Genomic DNA, 23022 nt, shown 5'->3' on the forward strand with positions numbered 1-23022 from the left:
ACTTACCCTTTACTTACCTTTCAGCAGCACAGTACCTATGGCATCAATGCATGAACATGTGAATGAATGGTATTAAAACGAAGAAACCCTAGACTAAACCCGATGGCTTGGATATTGAACTTTCACCAAACGGGGCCCATTCATCATAAAACATGGTTTCGACCAAATGGGCTTCTGCTTACTTGAAAGGGGATGGGTTTGCTGCAATCCATATCATTCTGCCATTGAGCCTTCCTTCGCACACTAGTGTTACGTTGATGGGATAAGATAGTGCTTATGCAACCATGGTCATCCCAGTAGTACGTGATATGAGACCTTTATTTTTACCATGTGGAAGTGAGTCGAGAAGGCTATAGGACCTACTTTCAACTGTAGCTGTAGGTATTCTGTCGTGTACTCACCCTTTCCTCGGAACCCTGTCACCTCCATGGGGTATCCTTGAATCTTGTTCTCCAATATTCTTGCTACTTGCAATATGCTAAGTGGGATGAGGTTAACTGAGGCACCCATATCTACTAAATCTCACTTAATGGGAATCTGATTTATGAAGGCTACCAAATAGAGTGGTCTTCTATGGTCTAGGTATCCCACCTCCATGTATTCATTGCAGAAAGTGACTTTGTTGGTATCTTTAAGCAAGGATCAGTCAGACCAAGTTTTTGTGGTGAGGCATTCGATTCCTACTCTTGAGGCAATGCTCACCAAGGCTTCCGTGGCCATCCTTCACTCGTTGGCCGTGAACTCCAACTGGTCAAACAGGTTTTTGAATGAAGAGCTCCTTTACAAAGTTGTGATGGCTCCAGCTGGTAATGAGGGCCTCTCTTCTTCTTCTTCGTCTCAATCAATGCAAATAACCATCTCTACTACTCCACTCCCCTTGTGATTAGGAAGTGGATTTCTCTGAACTTCTAGCTGGGTCAACTCGAGAGTCCTTCCTTGATTCTGTGATGGACTAGTCTGTGGAGTGCCCAACATTCTGTGGTGGCATGCTACACATAGTTATGCAACCGGCAAAATTGTGGGTCGCTTGTTTGTCCTTAGTGGGCTCTCTAGAAACATGATTAAGCTTGAAAACTCCATCTGCAATCCATTTTTCTAAGAGTACATCTAGTTCTTTCGATGTACATGGTATGGGCAGAGGGCTCTCATACTCCCTCCTTTCTAACTTCTTTCTCTTCTCGCTAGTGCACAATGTCATGGCCTATGGGGTGGACTTTCACTCCTTAGGCTTATCAAAACTGGGCCTAACTGATTAGATCGTCTTTCTGGCCTTCTGTAATAGCTGGGCGAATTGGGAAATCTCCAAGTTTTCAAGGGCAACCCGGTATTCCATGATCATGTTCCCCATGCACATCTCCACTAGTGTTCTTTCTTCGTAATAGTCATAACAGTCGAGAGCTGTGTCTCTGAACCTCTTGATGTATTTACCTACTATGATATTATTGGTTAACTGAACACAAAGGTAGAAGCCAAGTATTTTCTGATTGAACTACTAAATGCAATCCCATGTATTTATCTACTTACTGTATTATTATTTTTTCATGGACTGTATAGTATAAAGTAAAAGTCATGTGATAACTGAGAATTTTTCATATATTGTTACTCGTCAAGGCACACTTCATTTGGAGCATTCTTATAATTTCCAAGTGGTTGGTTGATCTCAAAGGCTAAGCTTGGGCATGGTTTCCCAGGCACAAGAAAAAAGGAAATGGATGCAAGCATGCAGTCGGGCCGAGTAGCCGTGTTCAATAGGTCTAGGGTTTAGCTTTACCCTTTGGTTATGTACTCTTTTAAACCCCCTCCTTCCTCCTCCCTTTCTCCTTTAGATGGTATGTATTAGGTATATCATGCTGTGTACCATTCGTTCTGATCTCTAGAGTATGGCGACCCCAATTTATTTTCCTACATTTATATTTTGGGCCATGCTCTAGGGATGTAGGCATTTACTTTCCTACTCTGTGTTCTAGCATTGTGTATATGTGATTCATGTTAGGAACATATGTCATTGTAAAATTGGCTAATCCTTTGACAAAACGCACTTTACATGTAATCGGGTAAATCTAGGATGTGTTTAATATTTCAAGAAACAAAGTTTCAAGTTCAAGTATTAAAGCCATGCAAATCTGTCCAAGAATCAAGTAAAGAAGTACTGGATTTTAAAACTCGACAACTAGCTTAACAGAGAGCATCTATTAAGGTTTAACAGACTGCTTAAGTCCGATGCTCGACAGCTGTTTGATAGATAGGTTATCTATCGAGATTTAAGAAAATCAAATTTTCAATTCTGATTTTCATCCAATCCATGTATACATGTTTGGGCTTTCTTTTCTCACAACCCTAAATGTATATATGTATTATTTTAAGGGCTGTCACAGTTGATGCAAGTCAATGCAACTTGATGAAAAGGTTTTTCACAAGCATATTATGACCAGAGACATATGCCCTAGTTCATATTTCTCTTCAAGAAGTTGCTGTGTTTGTATGCCGTAAGGTTTTGTAATCAAGGAGCTCCGTGATCTTCATCGTGGTGATGAACTGAAGAATTTTGCAACCAACATCCTTCTCAAGTTAGTGTTAGTCACGTACTTAGATTCGTGCATTGAATTGGTTAGTCACATACTAAGAGCCATGCATTAAAAGGAGAGATTGTCACTATAGAACAAGTCCAATTGGGTATTGGGGTAAGGGTTCAACTGTAGGTTGTTACAAGGTACTGTGATTCCTTTAGTTGTAATCGCTTATTGTGATAATAGTGAATTCTCGAGAGTGGTGACCATAAAATCACCTGGTAGGGTTTTTGCTTTAGAGGTTTTCCCTATTCATAAACAAATCACCATGTCAACTTTATTTTCCGCTGCATATTTACTTTGGTTGGTGATTTTTTTGTGCTACCACGCATATTGCATGTAATTGAACCTAATTAATTCACTTAGCTAGTTAATTTGTTAATTCATCACAAGGGGTCAATACATTCTTGGCCTATCATGAAGAAAAATTTAGATCTACATCTAAGGAAGATGCAGATCTGTTTTATTGTGAAGAAAAATTCAGATCTACATCTAAGGAAGATGCAGATCTTTTTTTTTTTTTTTTTTTTTTAAACCAAATTCAAATCTACATCTAAGGAAGATGCAGATCTATTTTATTTTGAAAACAAAGAGTTAATTACATGTAGATCTTTAAAACTAAGAAACATACTATAGCAACAATAAAGGAATCAAGAACATATTTTCATAAACTCAATTAACAAGGTAGAATATGAATCTTTGAAACAATTAAACATGCATCATCATGATAAGAGAAGCATAAAAACAAAACGGTTAGAAAGCAATCTCTTGCATGAGCACTCTTCTACTTGAGAGGATGTTTTAAGGTTCAAAGAAATTTACGCAATTATCTTCAAAACCTAAAAACCCTAGCTTCAATAGAAAATCAGAGAAGGGATCAGAAAATATGAGCAATTTGAGAGCCTAAAATGTATGCCTCTCAGAGCGTAAAAAAAAGAGGTGTTGACTTATAAGGTTCAGTCTCTATTTATAGAGGTTAGAAGACTCTAAACAATAGGCATGGACGATTAGGATGTGAATCCAGACGCATCCTTTTGCGAAAAGATCGAAAAGGTTGTGCCTCATCATCACCCAAAGGTCGTTGGGCCAAAGCCCAAAAGGGGGAAATTTGGCCCTTTTAGAGTGTTGTTCGGCACTCCAAAAGTGCCAAATTAGTTCTTGGACACCGAACACTCTTTCGTGTTCGGGTGCCGTTTGGACTCTTCTTCTAGGGTTTTTTTATCGACCCTGCATCTAGATGTGTTTTCATCCTCCGTCCACTATTTTTTTTTTATCTCTTTTCTAGATAATTCAGGCTTTTTAAGAAAAATAATCTTGTCGATGAATACCATAAAATAAGTCTTGATAAAGTTCAAATTATCCACAATTTTATTGTTATCCAATCATCCCTTTTATTCCTATGCATGCATCCCTATTTTAAACACTAATTATCAACCAATCACAAAATTATTTAATTAATTTTAATTGTTTAACAAATCAGAATTAATTTAAATTAATCATGTATGGTCAACTCTACCTAGACATAATGCATGTTGACCGTGCAAACTTGATCATGCAATATCTTTCGATCCAATGGTTCGATTTGGAAACCGGACACACCATTGCGACCATTAGAATCTTAAGATCATTTTTATGATATGCAATGAATGAGTTGATGCATGTAATGCAATGACAAATTGATGCATGTAATGCAAGAACAAATTGATGCATGTGATGCAATAATGATTTTTGGGGTACATGGATGGTTATTTAAGTCATTCTTCTTAATTAAATCATGGGTGCAAAATTGAGTGTCTATAGAATACCCCTCATTGACAGAGCTTGGAAAGCAAATGTCAATGTAAAACAATGATACTGATTTTAGCGACCATTATTTAATGATAGACCACAAACTGAATGATCTCTTGTGATAGAAATTAATTAATTAATTAGCCAAGTTATTAATTAATCAATTTATCATGCAAATGCGTGGTAGCACAAACAACTCACCTACAAACTAAATATGCAACGGAAATTAAATAACACGGTGATGCTTGCTTTTCTATGTTAATTTGAACAATTTCTCTTCATGTTTGTCTAATTTATTCTAAGCTTATTGCTTCTAATTAACTGGCCATTAATTAGATGATTTTAATCTTGTGTTTTGCTGTCGAAAAAGGGAATTATTGGATAGATCTTGAATATTTCAGTATAGGTAAATATAGAGATCAAAAAACTTGTATGAACCTATGTAGTATTAAAATCGTTGGTCTTAATGATTTCTTACTTTATTAAATTGCATACTCTTGTGTAAATTGATGAACAAGAATGTTTCCAATTGACTGTCGAAAGAGACTTTTGGAAGAGTTTGGAGATTGCTAACAAACAGAAAGAATTAAATTCAATTAGCTAGATGAGTAAAGCATAATGAGGTATTAGGTGAAATCGATTTCCTAGAAGTTTCTTTCTCATTAAGTTGATTTTCAAGCAACATCTTTCTTTTCCTCTGTGTAACTTTTATTTAAATTGATTTTATTTTGAATTCCAATTACAAAAACCTTAGTGACTTCTCTAGATAAAATCGAGATTAGTATAATTTTGGTATTTGTCAAAAGTAAGTTACCAATCCCTGAGGACGATACTCTTCTCATCACTTTACTATAAAGCTACAATATTGTGCACTTGCAATTTTGCACCGATCAAATAACCTTTGAAGAATGAAGTCAAATCACAAAACTAAAACAATTATAATTGGACACTAAGATTTAGTCTAAACATCAATCTTCGTATTTAGACTTTGCGAAGAGGAATTATTAATTTATGAAGAATGGTAATTCCTAGATCTAGCCTTTTATGATTTGTGGTGATAACATACAAAATTAGAATCATATGGTTTACTCTTCTAAAAAAAAATAAAAGAAAAAGAACCATATATTTCCCTTTGTTTCCAAACACTTCAAATGATAAAAAAATTGAGTACCAATCATTAAAAATTAAAATATTCTTATTAATAAGTTGTATGATACGGTTTACCTCTTCTAATTGCAAATTTTCTTCTTCTCAAAAAAAAAAAAAAAAAAAAAAAACTGCAAATTTTCTTTTGCATGACAGGGTGAAGAGCAATGAGTAGGCAATAAACAAAATGTAAAACCTATAAGACTAGTAATCAAATAAATGCTTATTTATTAGTTTCCTTGCTAGTATGAATAAGCAATAAGTGATTGATATGGAAGTCTTTTTTTTTTTTTTTTGAGAGAAATATGGAAGTCATTTAAAATTGCTTAACATTAATTACTATTGGATAAAATGAAAAAATTAAAGTTTGGGCTATTGCTAAGTACCACCACTATAAGAAAATAAAAAAATTATTCTGCATGTAATACCCTTATTTTCTTGTCAATAATGTTTTCCTTTTGGGAGGAAGGATTAGGCCCAATACAATAAATATTGCTTCTTCTTTTTTTAACATTCATGTCTCCTCTCCTCTCTCTCTCTCTCTTTCTTTTTCTTTCGACGACAAACACTAAATTTCCATTTCCCTCCTTCAAAAAAACATAAGAAAAAAAATCTTTAAACAAAATTTTAACTTCATAAGATGATTTTGACCCGAAATTTATGTGATATTTTCTTCGTAATTGACCTATTATGAGAAAGAGGTCATAAATGGGTCCATGCATGTGTGAACAACCAATTGTGAAGCCATCCATTAGATCGGCAAAAATGGCCCATTACCATCAATTTTCAAAATAATTTGCCCAGAAACACTGTTTCCAAACTATATAGCAATATACCACTTTTTTAGGTACTCGAGCTTGCCAAGCTCGAGTACCATGTTTTTTTAATCCACTATCGCCCCATATTCAAGGAGCCCTATAGTGGCGTTTTTAAGCCCTATAGTGACGTTTTCGGGCCCTATAGCGGCGTTTTTAAGCCCCCATACCAGGTTAAGGGGCCCTATAGTGACGTTTTCGGGCCCTATAGCGGCGTTTTCCTGCAAAAATTTTTTTATAAGTCCCCATAACAGGTTCAAGGGGCCCTATAGTGGCGTTTTTAAGCCCTATAGTGACGTTTTTGGGCCCTATAGCGACGTTTTCCTGCAAAATTTTTTTTTATAAGTCCCCATAACATGTTCAAGGGGCCCTATAGTGGCGTTTTTAAGCCCTATAGTGACGTTTTTGGGCCCTATAGCGGCGTTTTCCTGCAAAATTTTTTTATAAGTCCCCATAACAGGTTCAAGGGGCCCTATAGTGGCGTTTTTTGGCCCGAAAACGCCACTATAGGGCTTAAAAACGCCACTATAGGGCTCCTTGAATATGGGGCGATAATGGATTAAAAAAACATGGTACTCGAGCTTGGCAAGCTCGAGTACCTAAAAAAGTGGTATATTGCTATATAGTTTGGAAACAGTGTTTCTGGGCAAATTATTTTGAAAATTGATGGTAATGGGCCATTTTTGCCCATTAGATCACTATTTGGAGGTTTTTTAGGCTTTTAACCCATCATATTAAAGACAAGCCCAAGTTGAACTTGATCCAAAAGCAAAGTCCAAAACCGAACCCACACTCCCACACGGTAAACCAAAAACTCGACCCGCCCATCATTCACTTGAATTTCTTGCTTTCCCTTCCCATCTAGTTTCCTTGCTTCTTCTTCTTCCAAAAACCCTCAAATTCTCACTCCAATTCCTACTTAAAGCCTTTGCTTCAATTTCCAAACCTTCCTCTTAATCAAAACCAGTAATATATATTCATTCAAATTTCACTTTCTAAACCCTAATATACCAATTCTCAAATTCGACTTTATTCAAAAACCCTAGCTCCCATGGCGTCGAAGAAGAAACAACCCGAAGGCATTGCTCTGTTGTCAATGTACAACGACGAAGAAGACGAGGACATGGAAGACCTCGACGAAGAAGAAGAACAAGAAGAAGAAGAAGAAGAAGAAGAAAAGGAAAATGAAAAAGCGGAGCGGAGAGAGGCAGAGGGGGAAGAGCAATACGACGATTACAGAGATTCGAGAATGGCGGACGGAGACGATTCGATGGACATTGGAGAGAGAGTGTTTGGCGGTGATGAATCTGCTAACGATGGAACGCCGCCGATTGTTAACGACGATGCGGTGCCGGATAAGGGGAGGTTTGGGAACTCAACGCCGCAACAGCCTCAAGTTTCGCCGCAACGAGAGCCGGTGGCGCCGGATAGTTCGAGGAGGAGTAGGAGAGGGACGCTCACAATTGTGGACTATGGTCACGATGAAGTTGCTATGTCTCCTGAGCCTGAGGTATTCTTTTTTCCTTTTTCCTTTTTGAGTTTTAATTTTATTAACTTTGTTTGGTTGCTGAGAAAGTTGAAGTAATGAAGAGAGTTGAATTCTTGCATTTTTTTGTTTCATGTTGTTTTAGGCTAAGTTTTTTGTGTGTGTGTGTTTCTGTGTGTATGATTAACTCCAAAGAATGAAAATTTCAATACTTCGCATTAGTAAAGAGGGATTGTAATTGGTGTCTTTATTTATAGTTGAATTTTGCATTGCCAATAGCCTTGTGACTTGATTGGCACTTGCTGGTGTTTCCAATGGAGATGTCCAATGTCCAAATCCCCATCTCCCAACTAGCGAGCTATCAAAAAGTTGAATTTTGCATTTAGTTATTGAGAGTATAGTTTTTTTTTTTTTTTTTTAAGTTCGTGGAAATTACTTGAATCACTTGTGAAGATGAGTTGATAATGATTTGAGAGGATAGGTCTGAGTCGATCACCGTGGGGTGTGTGCCTTAGGGTGGGGGTGGGGAATGGTAGGGTGAATGGTGAACCTACTATAAACTGCGTGGCCTTATGTTATATTTTGCTTTTGTGCGTTTTATGGCAGGAGAGAGAAATATATGGAAGTGGTCGGGTCATGTTTGGAGAAGAGCTTCAAACTGCTAATGGTATGTATGATGAGCTTATGAGCTTTATATTATTTCCTTTTGTCAGTTTTGGCTCATCTTTATCACTCTTTTAATGTGACATTCACCTTTTCATTTGACATTCTATATATTCATAATGCCCTCATCCTTACAAGTAGAGTGGTGAACGGGTTATGAACTCTTGCTTGTCAAATTTGCCCTCTGAGTTTATATCATCAAAATAAGCTTGTTATATTTTTTATTTTTGAAGGGACCAAACGTTATATGTTGGAAATTATCTTTAAAACAAGGATTTTTATTCATTTATTGAAATGGGCACGCTTGGAATTGCCAAGTATGTGCCTAAGTTACCTGTTCAGCTAAATCCGCTGCTAGTTTTCCTTTGATTGCCAAAGTTAAATTGTTGGAAATGCAGAACTATAGAATTTTATTGGAGCAAAAATGAGCATTCTGTATGAGTTTTGTCATCACCCAGTCAATGTCGTAGTTGATTGGAGTATAGCTTTACAATCCTTATCCTCTTTTGCTCTTTTTGATATGTTTGAGCATTGTAATTTGAGAGTTTGATTGTACTGATCCCATTGTACACCCCTGGTGTACTTGGCTTTGTTTTGGTTTTAATAAAATTTTCGCTACTTATAAAAAAAATATATAGATTAAAAAATGAAAGTATAAAATGCAAAGTGCTGATAAAAAAATATCACAACAGTTGTTCTAATTTAGATCCTTATTTGAACATTATTTATGCACACATTACCCTTCTCTCATAACAATGGGTTGGAGGGTGAGGTCATGGGTTCAAGGCTCAATTGTTGTGTGTAAATGAAAAAAGAAAAAAAGAAGAAGTATATTTGAGATCTAGGGCCTTGGTTCAAGTTGTGAAGTGGTAGTGGGGTAGGAGAGGTCAGGTATACATCTTACTGAAAAAGAAGAGAATGGAAAAAACAATGAAATTAAAATGATATGAAATCAGATGTTTTTGTTCTTTAGTACTTTGTATAATTGTATGTCCTTTATCCCTTCTTTTCTATCTTTAATTATCTAAAAATTGCTTGCTATAGGTCATTTCCAAGATAATACACCTCCGGGTACTGTTCAGGCACCTAGCCATCAAGTAACTTCTCCATCATTTGATCAATCACAATCTGATGCAATGAATTATGTTGTGCGTGAATCGGAGGGTGCACAGGTTGAGGAAGCTGTTATGGAAGAGGGAAAAGAAGTTGATCCGTTGGATAAGTTTCTCCCACCACCACCCAAGGCAAAGTGCTCGGAAGAGCTGCAAGTAAGGTCCTTTTAAACTTGGTTGTGTTTTTTTTTTTTTTTTTTGGGTGAAAAGATCAATAATGTTTGAATGTGAAAACACACACACATGCACGTCTGACTAAGCCAAGCTTACAGGTACAGTTTTGAAAAGTACAGGACTATCAATCCCGAACTGTTCCCTTTAATATCTTCTTTGAATTAGTTTGAAGTAATGCAATTTCTCTCTAAAATGATAAGTTCGAGGCATTGGCCATTATATGCATCTGGTAATCTATTAGTTTATAAAGATGAGTTTTATTTCTTCCCTCTTTCTACCAGCGTGCTTTTTGATATATGTTCTTCTTTGGGTAGGGGAGAGGGCTATGGCTGCCCCTTGAGTAATCACTCTGAACAGTGTTCACTTTTAAAACATATAGTGTAGAGCACAATATCTGCAATAAAACATACCTTACTTATCTTTTTTTTGATAAGTAAGAAGAGAATATTATTAATAAAAGAGTAGCAAGAAACACACAAAGGGTTCACGGTAGTTGAACAAAGGAAAAGAGAAAAAAAAAAACAAAAAAGACAGGAGCAACCCCTAATCTATTCTAATAGATGAAAGAAAATCCAAAAGGGTAGAGCAATCCGAATAACCCCAACATCTAGACCAATCAAAGAGTGTCTGCTGGCAATACTCTAATAACTAAACCACAGTTTTTTCCTCATTCTCAAAAGACTGCCGATTCCGTTCAATCCAAATAGTCCACATTAAACAACCTGGAACCAAATCCCAAATATCAGAGCTATGCTTCCCAAGCCAATGATACCAACAAAATAATAAGTCCACAACTGAACCTGGTATAACCCATTCGATTCCAAACAACCGAAGCATAGACATCCACAAAGAATGAGCTATTGGACAGAAAAGTAACAGGTGATCCATAGATTCCGCGTTGCTACAGCACAAACAACAACGATTCGCCAAAGGACGACCACGAAGCATAAGATTATCCAAAGTTAGAATCTGACCATGGGTTGTAGTCCACATAAAAAAAGCCACCCTTTTAGGAACCTTAACTTTCCAAATTCCTTTCCAAGGGAAGATGGAAGGATCTACATTTCGAATCTTATGATAAAAGGACCGAGTATCAAACTTCCCACTGCCATTAAGATTCCAACAAAGTTTGTCACACCCTCCACCCCTAGGAATTCGGGCTTGGATGAAATGAAGAAAGGAGTAGGAATCTGCCAACTCCCAATCATTGAAGTCCCTCTGAAATACACCTGAAGGACATAACACCTCAGAAATACAAGCCTCCTTATTAGCTGAACACAAAAATAACTGAGGATAAAGAATTTTGAGAGGAACATCCCCAGTCCACTTATCATGCCAAAACAGAATACGAGCACCATCCCCCACCACGAAAGAGAAATGCTTAGCGAAAGTTTCTCATCCTTCACTAATGATCTGCCATAACCCACAACCATGAGCCCTACTACAAGCTCTAGTGCACCAACCCCCTTTTCCTTCCCCATATTTCATGGCAATGACCCTTCGCCATAGATGTGAGGTTTCATGGCCATACCTCCAAAGCCATTTCCCTAATAGGACCTGATTAAAAGGCGCCAACTTCCGAATTCCTAAACCACCCAACTCACGCGGTAAGCAAACCTTTTCTCAAGCCACCAATGGATATTTGAAACACTCAACTGAAGAACCCCACAAGAAGTTCCTTTGAATGCATTCCAATCTAGTCGTCGCAGCTTTAGGGATAGTAAAAAGGGAAAGGTAATAAGTCGGAAGGCTTGAAAGGGTACTCTTCAGCAAGGTAAGTCTACCACACTTTGACAAATAAAGCCGCTTCCATCTTGAAAGCTTCTTTTCCATCCTCTCAAGGATCGGATTCCAAATAGAGGTTGTTTTGTACAAAGAGCCCAATGGCATACCCAAGTAAATCATAGGCAAACTGCCCACCCTACACTGAAGGATATTAGCCAAACACTGAATGTTATGCACCTCCCCAATAGGGACAATTTCACTTTTCCCCACATTCACCTTCAAACTAGTAAAAGCTTGGAAACAAGTCAAAACCAGCCTAATAGAAAAAATCTGCTCTCTAGAGGCATCACAGAAAAGAATGGTATCATCAGTAAATAGAAGGTGAGAAACATGGATACCAGTCGAATTAACAGGACCCACAGGAAAACCCTGAATTAAACCCCCTTTCCACAGTTTTCTTCAGGATACGACTTAAAACCTCCATGATCAAAAGAAAAAGAAGTGTAGACAAAGGATCACCTTGTCTGAGACCTCTAGAGCTACTAAAGAAACCAGTAGGAGATCCATTAACCAGAACTGAGAAGCGAACGGTGGAGACACAAGTCTTTAGCCATCTCCTCCATCTATCCCCAAAGCCCATCCTCTCCAACAAATAAAACAAAGTATCCCAATTCATATGATCATATGCTTTCTCAATGTCTAATTTACACACCACCCCCGGATTACGACGCTTCAGTCTACTGTCTAAACATTCATTAGTAATAAGCACAGAATCCAAAATCTGTCTGCCACCAACAAAAGAATTCTGAGACTCTGAAATAAGTTTATCTAGCACCCGCCTCAATCTGTTAGCTAAAACCTTAGACAACAGCTTATACACACTGCCCACTAGGCTGATAGGCCTAAAATCTTTGATATTTAAAGCATTATTTTTTTTGGGAATCAGAGAAAGGAAGAAAGCATTCAGAGACCGTTCAAACTCTGAGCTCCTATGGAAATGATCAAAGAATGCCATGACATCTATTTCCACTACACTCCAATATTTTTAAAAAAAAAGCCATAGTGAAACCGTCAGAACCTGGAGCTTTATTACCCTCCATCTCATGTAGAACCTTTACCACTTCCTCCTTAGAAAATCCCTCTCTAATTCAAGTCGCTCAACCTCCTCAATTCTAGCAAACTCTAATCCATCCATAGAAGGGCGCCAAGTATCTGACTCAGTGTACAACCTCTTATAAAAATTGACCACCTTAGACTGCACCTCTTCCTCATCCTCATAAAGGACACCATCCACCTCTATACCCCAAATATGATTAGTTCTTTTGTGGGAATTTGCAACCTAATGAAAGAAGCGAGTATTATTTGCAACCCGAGGGTCAGCGATGAAAAATTCAAAATGGGTTTGTAGCCTGATGAAAAATTTCTGTAGAATTGTGGGTTTTCCTATTGTTAAGCACAAAGATCAATGCCTGGCTCTGTTCCGTCTTCTTGAACAGGACTGTGTTGATGAGGTTAGTGTTGGGTCTTCTAATGGTAATGTGAACTCTAAGCAGAAAGGGTTTAGGGAACTCAAAGGTTTGTTTTCTTCTATTAATTATGATGGGGTAGCTTCTAAGGGGAGGAACAGAGACTGCTCAGTAGGTACAGGGGCGATTATCAGTTTAAAATGAGTTTACGGCTGTTATCTTGGAATGCTAGGGGATAAATAATCTTCAGAAGCGAGAGGTATGTAAAAATCTTCTGAAGGAGTGGAAGTGTGATATAGTTTGCCTTCAAGAAACTAAGTTGTCTTCTTTAAACTCTTTTGTTGTTTGAAGCCTTTGGGGTAGTCCGTTCCTAGATTGGGTTGTTTTAGATGCAGTCAATACAGCAGGGGGGGTGTTATTGGTTTGGGACAAGAGAGTTTTTGAAAAAGTTGATTGTGTTGTTGGTCTGTTTTCTGTTAATGTGTTACTGAAGGGGGTTGTAGATGATTTTGTATGGGCTTGTTCAGGAGTGTATGGGCCTAATGAGGATAACCAGCGGGGTGCGCTGTGGGAAGAACTTACTAGAATGCAGTCCAGGTGGAATACGGCTTGGTGTGTTTTAAGGGATTTCAATACCATTCGTTATCCGAGTGAGAGATTTGGCTGTGAGGCTTTTAGTTCGGCTATGTTTGCTTTTTCAGACTTCATTGAGGCTAATGACCTTGTGGACTTACCCCTTGAAGAGGCTTCGTTTACTTGGTTTAGAGATTCGGGGTTAGTTTGTATGTCAAGAATTGATAGAACCTTGGCATCAGTGGATTGGGTAGATCACTTTGGAAACGTGACTCAAAGGGTACTTCCTCGTGTAGTTTCTGATCATTGCCCTCTTTTGGGGGTGGCAGGTAGTGTTAATAAAGGTCAGAGTGCCTTTAAGTTTGAGCATACCTTACTTATCAAATATATATATATATATATGTTTTTTGATAATTCAATAGTTACAATGGGAGAGGTGGGGTTTGAACCTTGGATGTCATGGACATACCAAGAGGTGCCCACCATTTGAGCTACAAGGCTCTTGACAAAACATTTATTACCTATCCATATATATATATATATATATATATATATATATAATGTAGAGCACAAGTAGCCCCTAAACTTCACTTTTGAAATCAATGCTATGAATATGAATAGAAAGCTATCACATGAGTGGCTCATGGTAACCTATTACCTATGTTGTATTTTAAGACAAATTTTCCTTTCAAATGGAATTGTAACATTCAAGGATAATATTGGTTGAATGAGATATAGGTTTTTGAGGGTATCACAAGGATCAGGTAAAAGCAACATATGAATTTGTGGTTAAACCAACTTTAGTTGATTACAACACTGGTGTAACCTTGCTGAAATTTAGGGCCAGTTTGTGCCAGTATCACTTAATATAACCTGAGCTCCTTACATATCCAATTGAATTGTGTATGCAAATCTAGGTGATAGATTGTAGGGATATGCTGTGGGCTGATTTTTGTATGGAAAAAAAGAATGGGTTATGCAGGACAATGAAGTCTAAGGGGGAACTTGTGTTTCGGGATATAAAAAGATAACAAGAAGGGGTAGGATCTAGGAGTTAGGACTTAGGGTTTGCTTGGAATCACAGTACTAAGTTGATTTGGTGGCTGCTTTTCTTCATCTTTTGGATTCTCATTTTCCTTGGTCTAGGGGTGGAGATCGGGTGCGTTGGAGGTTGAGTAAAATGGGAAGTTTGATATTTGTTCTTTTTATGTTGCTTTGAGGGGGTACTCTCTTGTCACTTTCCCTTGGAAGGGTATTTAGGGTGTGAAGGCCCCTTAGAGAGTGTTTTTTTGTTTGGACAGTGGCATGGGGGAAGATGAGTACTTGTGACAATCTTAGGAGGAGAGGACATACTATAGTGGATTGGTTTTGTATGTGTCAAGAGTAGTGGGGTGGGGGTGGATCACCTTTTGATTCATTGTACAGAGGCTTATAAATTAAGGTGTTTTGTATTTATTAGATCTTTTGGTATCTCTTGGGCCTTGCTAGGGAGTGTGAAAGATCCTTTGTTTGGTTGGGAAAACATTTGATGGATGTTTGGAATTTGGTTCCACTTTGTTTGATGTGGATTATTTGGCAAGAACGGAACATGAGAATGTTTGAGGATATGGAGAGTACAAGGGACCGGCTTCTAATTCATTTTTTTGGAACCTTGTTTGATTGGTCTCGAGTTTGGAGACTCACGAATAGAGGTTCTGTTCCAATGTGTATTGAGTCTCTATCTCATTGTATACAATCTTTTGTATTTATTTGTAATTCATTAGGCTACTTTATGCCGTTTTGTGTGAAGTGGTCTCTTTTCAATCAAATTTTCCTACTTATTAAAAAAAAAACCTTAGGAGTTAGCACCTCAAGTTGCTTGGAATTAGTACCAAGCATGTGATAATGATAGGAACAATGATAGGAATAGAGGAATCTATACCTAAGTGTGTGTGTGGTTGGGGTGATGGAAAATGAGAGGAGAAAATAGAGGTGATTTGTGTGTTTGGTTGGGAAGGGGGGTGGGAGCTAGATGTTTTCTCCCTGAGCCCACCATTTGGGGTGATTTTGGAGTCTCCATGAATTGGGGAGAAAATGGGGAGGGAGAGGGGCTTAGATGGGAATTTACCCATCTGCCCCTATCCTCCCCTATTAGGTGTTGGTTCCTTTTTTCTTTTTCAAAGTGATGTTCATTTTTATTTGCTTACAAACAATTATTTATTTGTGTAATAGGGGCATAAGAGTAAATTTATACAAATTACATTTTCTATCCTCTCATTTTTCTTCTCAACCAAACAAAAAGAGTTTTTCATCTCTCCACTTTTACATCCTCCCAAACACACGAGGGAAAACTAAACCTTTTCTATCTCCTCTTTTTCCATTGCCCCACCATTTTCTATCCTCCTAACTTTCCATCCCCCCAACCAAACAAAGCCTAAAGGTCCTAAACTTGCTTGGAATCTACCAAGCATTGGATGAAAGCTTCCAACACAATTTTCATTAATCCATGATCAACTATTTACAATCGTGAACTTGGGCCCATTAAATGGATTACATAAATTATATCAAACATGGAAAGAAAATAAACTCATAATGAGATTACATCATTATGAAAAGAAATATGAATAGCAATAAAATCCCTTTAATATAAACTGGGAGAATTTTTTTTTTCTTTCTGTTTTTGTGTTTCCTTTTTGTATACAACCTGTGTAGTTGGGTAGGTTTTATTTTTAATTTTTTTATTGAAATTATTTTCTTATCTAAATGAAGAAGGATTGTTTTTTTATGGTGTCAAGCGAAATTTATATCAAAGAGTTTCCTTGTATGATTGGATGACTGCCTTGGGTAGCATGATAGCATCCCCTTGATGCCATTTGTTGATTTTATCGATTTTTTGTCTGTTTAATTATATTCTTTAGAAAAGGATAGATTCACATCTTTCGTAAGTGAGCTTCCCTTCTTACTGAGAGAATCTAAGTTATTGATTTGTGCTTAATACTTCATAAAAAATTCTGTTCTATGCTAATTTTGTATTAGTAAAGTACTAAAATTACAAGTATGCTGCTATTGCTTTCAGATATAGGACATTTTATTTACTCTTATTATCGCTTTCTTTTCTCTCATGTAATTGCAGAGGAAAATAAATAAGTTTCTTGATTACAAGAAAGGTGGAAAAAGCTTCAATGCAGAGGTACGCCATAGGAAGGATTACAGGAACCCTGACTTCCTGGTACATGCAGTGACGTATCAAGATATTGATCAAATAGGGTCTTGCTTTAGTAAAGATGTATTTGACCCTCATGGATATGAAAAAAGCGACTACTATTTTGAAATAGGTCAGTAAACAGTTCCTTTGCAGCTGTTTGTCTGCATGTCTGTGTGCGTGTTGTGTAGGTCTGTTTGAGTAGTTTATTTGTTTATTCTTATGTGTGCATAGGTGTTTCTATTTGTGTGTTTCTGTACTTGCTTTATAGTATTAATTTTGGACCTCATGTCTAATTACCCAGAATGTTATTTTTAGTCATGGGGGAATATACCATTATAGGATGTGTTTGGTGTGGTGGAGAGTTAATTTTAAAGTAGTTGTGGGCTGGATAGGTTCGTCGCTAGTATGAATAGTAGATGCACAATTCAAAACCCTTTTTTTTTTTTTGGGCGGTGGTGTCCTTTTAACAATCATGAAAGTGAACAACTTAACTTTTGTCTTACTAGAATTAGTCTTGGCTTGCCAAGTTGAAGATCTGCAAGGTTGAGGTCCTTTATTTTTTTGGGTGGGTGGGTGTGTGTGGGGGGGGGGGGGGGGGGGGGGGGGGTGGGTGTTGTGTTAAGGTTGGTCTTTTATTGTTCTCCATGCTTATTTGTGCATTATGCATCTTCCTATTGCATTAGTTTCTTTGTTTGCTGGTTGTTTCTCTTTTAAATTATGTGATAATGTCTACATATTACTGCAATCATAGATTTCTTCAACATAATTTCTTGCCACTTATTTTCTGGTATGTTCTATAAAGCAGAAGCTGATATGAGACGTGAGGAACTAGAAAAGAAGAAGAATCCAAAGGTTGATTTTGTTTCTGGAGGAACACAACCTGTAACAGTTGTGTCTGCACCAAAAGTTATCATACCTATTCCAGGTCCAGAAACGATCTTATTGTTAATTCAGTGGGATGAGTTGGCTTTCAGGAAATATTCCCTTTTTTTACCCCATTTTCATGTGGGTACTGGTGTGTTCTAATATTGAGACATTTTGCAGGTGTTTCATCTGCAGCTGCCACTGGTCTACTACCTGTGCCACCTGCAACTGATACCACTACTAGGGATGGTAGACAGAACAAGAAATCTAAGTGGGATAAGGTACTCATATATGCATGTGGTGTTTGCAATTTCTCTATCATATCAGTAAACTAACCTATTTTATTATTAATTTGTTTTCATTTCAGGTTGATGGGGATCGAAGAAATCCTTTGCCCTCTGGGGGGCAGGATTCTATTTCTGCAGTTGGGGCTCATGCAGCACTCTTGTCTGCTAATGCTGGTGCAGGATACATGGCTTTTGCGTAAGAGTTCTTAACACAGGATGCCTCATAATCATCCTGTACAATATTTCTTGTAATATTTAATAAAATCTTGTTAAAAAAAAATATATTAATGATCAACTCTTTCTCCCAGTATTTATGCGTGCATGAATCTAACTTGTGTGTTATTGAAGCAGCACACGTGATGGGTTGGCTCTTCTACTTCACTTATAATATAGTTGCCATTTTCTAATTCAACTCTTTCATCACTTTTACAATTTTTTTCTATTGACTATCCCTTCCTTGCACTCTTTCAGTAACTTTTTCCATATGTTAAAGCAATTGGTGACTAAGTTTCCCCTAATGATTCTTAAAGAATTCTCTGATGTCTCTTGTTTTCAAGTGTTGCCTTGCAAGTTGTACTAATAAAAAAACAAAAAAACTTGCAAGTTGTTAGAAGATTATGAAAACTGCCAATGAGCTCTAGCTCAATTGGTATCTCATCCCCTTGCAAGTGCTAGGTGAAGGGTGAGGTTTACCCGTGAGATGTGTGTAACTTACCAATAAAGGCCCCATTTGTTTTGGCATAAAACATTTTCTGGAAAATGCATTCCTTATTTTCTGGTGTTTGGGATGGTTGAAAAACTTTCAGTCCAAAATCAGTTAATGTTGATCATAAAAAATACCATCTACGAAATTAGAGCAGTAAATGAACCAAGCTATTAAACAGCTTGAGCTTGACCCAGGAAAATACTTGTTTGTGTTTGTTTATTTAGTAAATGAGTCAAGCTCAAGTCTAAGTTTAGGCTCGAGTATTAAACAAGTCAAGCTTAAACATAATAAAGTGTTTGTGAACAAGCTTGTGGGTATGAGATTTGATTTAACTATATATAATATTATATGGTTATATGTATACAAGTATGAACATATGTTTGCTTAGACTTGAAATTAGATTGGGTAAGTTTGTAAACAAGTTCATAAGATATCAAATTATTAAATGTAATTTATTGATAATATAAAGAGTTACCTATCAAAAAAATTGATAATATAACTAGTCCATTTTCTAGTTAAAATTATATGTATAGTTTTAACAATACAAGGTTGATGAATCTAATTTTTATAAATTCATAAACGAAAATAATTCATTCTAGGAGTTCCCTTGGGTTTGATTCACATTAGGAGTTTCCCTAGATTACTTGATGCATAGTTTTGATGAGTGGGTGATACATAGTTTGATGAGTAGGGTCATGGATCCGTGGTCTACTCTAGGGTTGAGTCCAAAGGGCCCTGCCTTGGTGAGGTTCCACATCATCAAAGAAAAGAAAAACCAAGTTTGAACATGCATTCCGGTTTGGTGATGAGCTCAAGTTCAGCTCGTCTTTGAAAAAAAATCAAATGAACAATCCTAGACTTTAATACTTGCTTCTGCTTGGCTCGTTTCTAGTTTTATTTTGAATTTAAATGTATCGATCTCAAGATAACAAAAACCTCCAAATAAACAAATACCCTGAACATTTAAAATGCCATTGAAGCATTTAAAATGACCAAAATATCCTCGATACTTCTCAAATGTAAAAAAAATGATTCTAAAAACCTCTAAAATGACAAATATTCCTAGAACCTATAAAGTGAATTCCTTAAAAACCTTAAATATAACTGAATTTTTCCATTTTGAAATTTTTAACACTAATTTCTATTTGATTTTGCTTGTAATTACATTTAGCACTATATGTTCATCATCGTGAACATAGCCGTACTCTTTTTAATTATTAAACTTCTATTACTTGTCCCAAAAAAAAAAAAAAAAAAAAAATGAAATGTCCCCTAAAACCATCAAAATTACAAAAATATACCCCCGAAACCATCTAAAAGATGAAAATACCTCCCAAAACCTGTAAAATGACCACGATATGCCTCACAATTTCAGGATTTGCCCCCGAACTTTTGCAAGTTGCACAAAAAGAACTTTCAAGTGTCCTTTTAAAGGTTTTAGCTGTTTTAAATTATGCATGTGAATGTGTAAGTTTAGTTGATAATTTTTGTTAATTTGTTCGTCTTTTTAAATAGTTTTATTATGATTGTACTTATCTGAATTTAGTTGTTTTGTATTAATAATTTAAAGTGGTGAATTAAAGTTTTTTTTTTTTTTTTTAATCTATATAAAAATATAGGAAAATTTGTGACTTTTTGTACAAGCCAAATGCTTGAAAATGTTTTCTGAGCATTTTTAGGTACACAACCAAATACCAGAAAACAAGCAATTTTCCCTGAAAATGTTTTCAGCTTAAAAACATTTTTCTACAGAACATTTTTCATTGAAATAAAGGAGCCTAAATGTGAGTGGTGTATTAGGTTTCTTAACTGTACTGTAATTTACTCATTTGAGGATACTTAGGGTTACATACTTGAGTTTGGATAATATATTATGCTCCATAATTCATACGTTTTACCATACATTTTTTCAGCAATGGCTAGTGCATCTAATTTATTGGTTAAAGGGGTAGTTTGTGCTTTAAAAACTGGATGGTCGTGTGTAAAGATTTGTTAGGGTTCTCAAGTGCCATAATTTACCCATTATTTGTGGACTGAGGGTGCCATAGTTGGGTTTTGGTAGGTTTGCATATGATATATCATTTTGGTCTATGTGCAATATAAATTCATCATTTATATTTTTTGTAAATGCTAGTACACAATTATTTGAGTTAAATGGTAGGTTGTGAAGCTTGCAACTTTGATCTACTACTGTGTTCAGTATTGAGACAGACATGTAACTTCTCTACAAATGGTTTTTATGGTCAGCCTTTATGATAGTAAGGTAGTATTGTTATATGATAATAACTGGTTTGATTTTGTTTTGTTGCTTTTGATGGGTAGATATGAATTGTTTTCTTGGGGGATAACTGATAATTTTGTTGTCAGTTGAGCTTGATTTGATGGTGAACTGCCTGAATTCTTTGGTCCTGTTGACACTTCTGATTAGATAATGTAATAAAGAGTGTTTAGTCAGAGAGTGTTTCACTAAACGATCCAATGTTGATTATGTTGCAGGCAGCAAAGACGGCGAGAAGCAGAAGAAAAAAGATCCAGTGAGAGGAAGGTAGATAGAAGATCTTGAACCATTCATTGTACTACTCACAAATTAATTATCATAAAACATTTTGAGGTGGATAAATGAATTCTCTTTGCCCTCATTTAAGGCAATGGTAAGGGCTTGTATTTTTTATTTTATTTTTCAAATTTAAATCATACATCTTGTATATGGCAAAAAAATGAAAATAGATGATCTCATTAGTGCCTTTCAGCTTGTAACATGACCCTAGGAACCATTTTATCTTTTGAAAAACCAGCAAGCCCCTTTCCCTTTACTTTAGATTATATTTGTAAAGGGAAAAGTGAATGAAATTGTGAAAAGTTTGGAAGATATGTCTGAAGAATGTGATAGCCTTATTGGGGGATAAGCTCAAGGAAAGTTGAGTTGACTTGTTTTAACAGCTTAGCACTTCAAAAAAAGTTCGATACAACTTTGACCATTATCCGAACTGCAGGCTTGTAAATCATTTATTTTCTTAACATTTCTGCAATGAATAATTTTTCTTCAGTGAAGTAGCAATGTTTTATCCTGATAGGTTAATTGTTTTGCTTTTGTTTCCTTCCCCATGCGTCCTTAATTTGTTGCTGCTCATCTTAGAGAGGGGGAAAGGGGAACCCCTTAATTTTAAAATGGTCATGCTTTTTGGGACAAGTTAATACTACTTCCATAGCCACTGGAAGTTTTTGAGCCATTTTCGGTGCTGCTGCTTTTAAAGCCAATTTAAGTACGCAGCTTTTACCGAATTTGTTATGGTTGGTGTTTGTGGGGTTCGAGATTTCTCTTTTGTCGGCCAACATTATGAAGCTGTCCTTGTGTTGTTCAGCATTATCAAGGACCTATAGCGGCTAGCCAATAGCTTCTAGTACTTTATTGAAAAATATGCAATCTAGATTAGTTGAATATAGCTTGAGGATCGAGCAATTGGCCAATTGTGGTAAAAACGTGTTGTAAAAAGTGGGAGAGAGTTCTTGCTCTCCAGCTTTCTCTCGCTTTCTGACACTTGACCCTGGTCCTCAAAGCCTAAAATGCCAACCCAAAAAAAAAAAAAAAATGCACATGCTAATGAAGAAAGTCGGTAACCAAAATGTCATTCTTTTAAGATAATATGCCTCAGTTGAATGCTATCTTTTGAGAAAGGTTTTTACAACCCATAAAAGGAGAATAGTTTAAGAAGGAAGCTGTTCCTATAATGTAACCTACTAGTGCAGTTTGATTTTTTTTTTTTTTTTTTTTTTTTTTTTTTAAGTAGAGAGAGATGAATTTGCATTGTCATTTTTTTTTTTCCTAGAAAAAATTATCCTGTAGATGCACGTTTAAAATCCCAGTCAAAAGAAATCTCTTTGCAAAGTGTTTTAAAATGAGGCAATAACCCCACCTTGTCTCAATTACACCGTCATTCTTGGATGCCATCTTACAATCATATTCATGAGCAGGCTTTTTTCGATATTCATGCCAATCGACAAAATCATCCTTTGTCTCTTACTCATTCTTTGCTTCGGCCCATCAGAAGTGATATTCGGTGTTTGTTTCATGATTACTACTGGCCCATCAAAATGATATTCTTGGAACGCTGTTTCATGGGTTCAAATCGAAAAAGTACCTCATTTTTTTTAACTTCTTGAGTAGTTAGGGTTTTGCGATCAGATCGCTTGCTGTTAGCTCGATTACAGTCAATAAGGTTTCCATTTTAGAGAAAGGATAACCTTGGTATTCTAAGACAAATTTGTGCTGCATCATTACAAGGTTTATGCTAAGAGTCTTATAGCTTAACGGCACTTCTTAATGTTTTTAATGGAGACGTTAAGTTTAAATCCCTCATCTTCCAATTATCAAATTAATTTATTTTAAAAGGTTTTATATTAAATAATAAATTATTAAATTCTAACGCCAAATAGGTGTTAAATGCCAAAAAGAGAAGAAGCAATTT

General features: G+C 36.3%; 1 protein-coding gene across 1 annotated transcript; it reads left to right on the forward strand.

Annotated features, from left to right (window-relative positions):
* The first annotated feature begins 7205 nt into the window (after positions 1-7205).
* On the forward strand, positions 7206-21607 carry LOC126726225 (uncharacterized). Its single transcript, XM_050431435.1, has 8 exons — positions 7206-7826; positions 8409-8469; positions 9510-9733; positions 16628-16829; positions 17505-17624; positions 17744-17844; positions 17931-18046; positions 21053-21607. The coding sequence occupies exons 1-8, from the start codon at positions 7368-7370 to the stop codon at positions 21117-21119; spliced, it is 1350 nt and encodes a 449-aa protein (XP_050287392.1). The 5' UTR covers positions 7206-7367; the 3' UTR covers positions 21120-21607.
* The last annotated feature ends 1415 nt before the right edge of the window (positions 21608-23022 follow it).

The sequence above is a fragment of the Quercus robur genome, chromosome 5 (assembly GCF_932294415.1).
Source record: "Quercus robur chromosome 5, dhQueRobu3.1, whole genome shotgun sequence".
Taxonomy (NCBI): domain Eukaryota; kingdom Viridiplantae; phylum Streptophyta; class Magnoliopsida; order Fagales; family Fagaceae; genus Quercus; species Quercus robur.

Bases quoted from the DNA above. Each gene is read 5' to 3' on its own strand.
- LOC126726225 (XM_050431435.1), top strand. From the start codon at position 7,368: ATGGCGTCGAAGAAGAAACAACCCGAAGGCATTGCTCTGTTGTCAATG. The intron at 7,827-8,408 runs GTATTCTTTTTT...GTTTTATGGCAG, and splicing joins CTATGTCTCCTGAGCCTGAG to GAGAGAGAAATATATGGAAG. The intron at 17,845-17,930 runs GTACTCATATAT...TTTTCATTTCAG, and splicing joins AGAAATCTAAGTGGGATAAG to GTTGATGGGGATCGAAGAAA.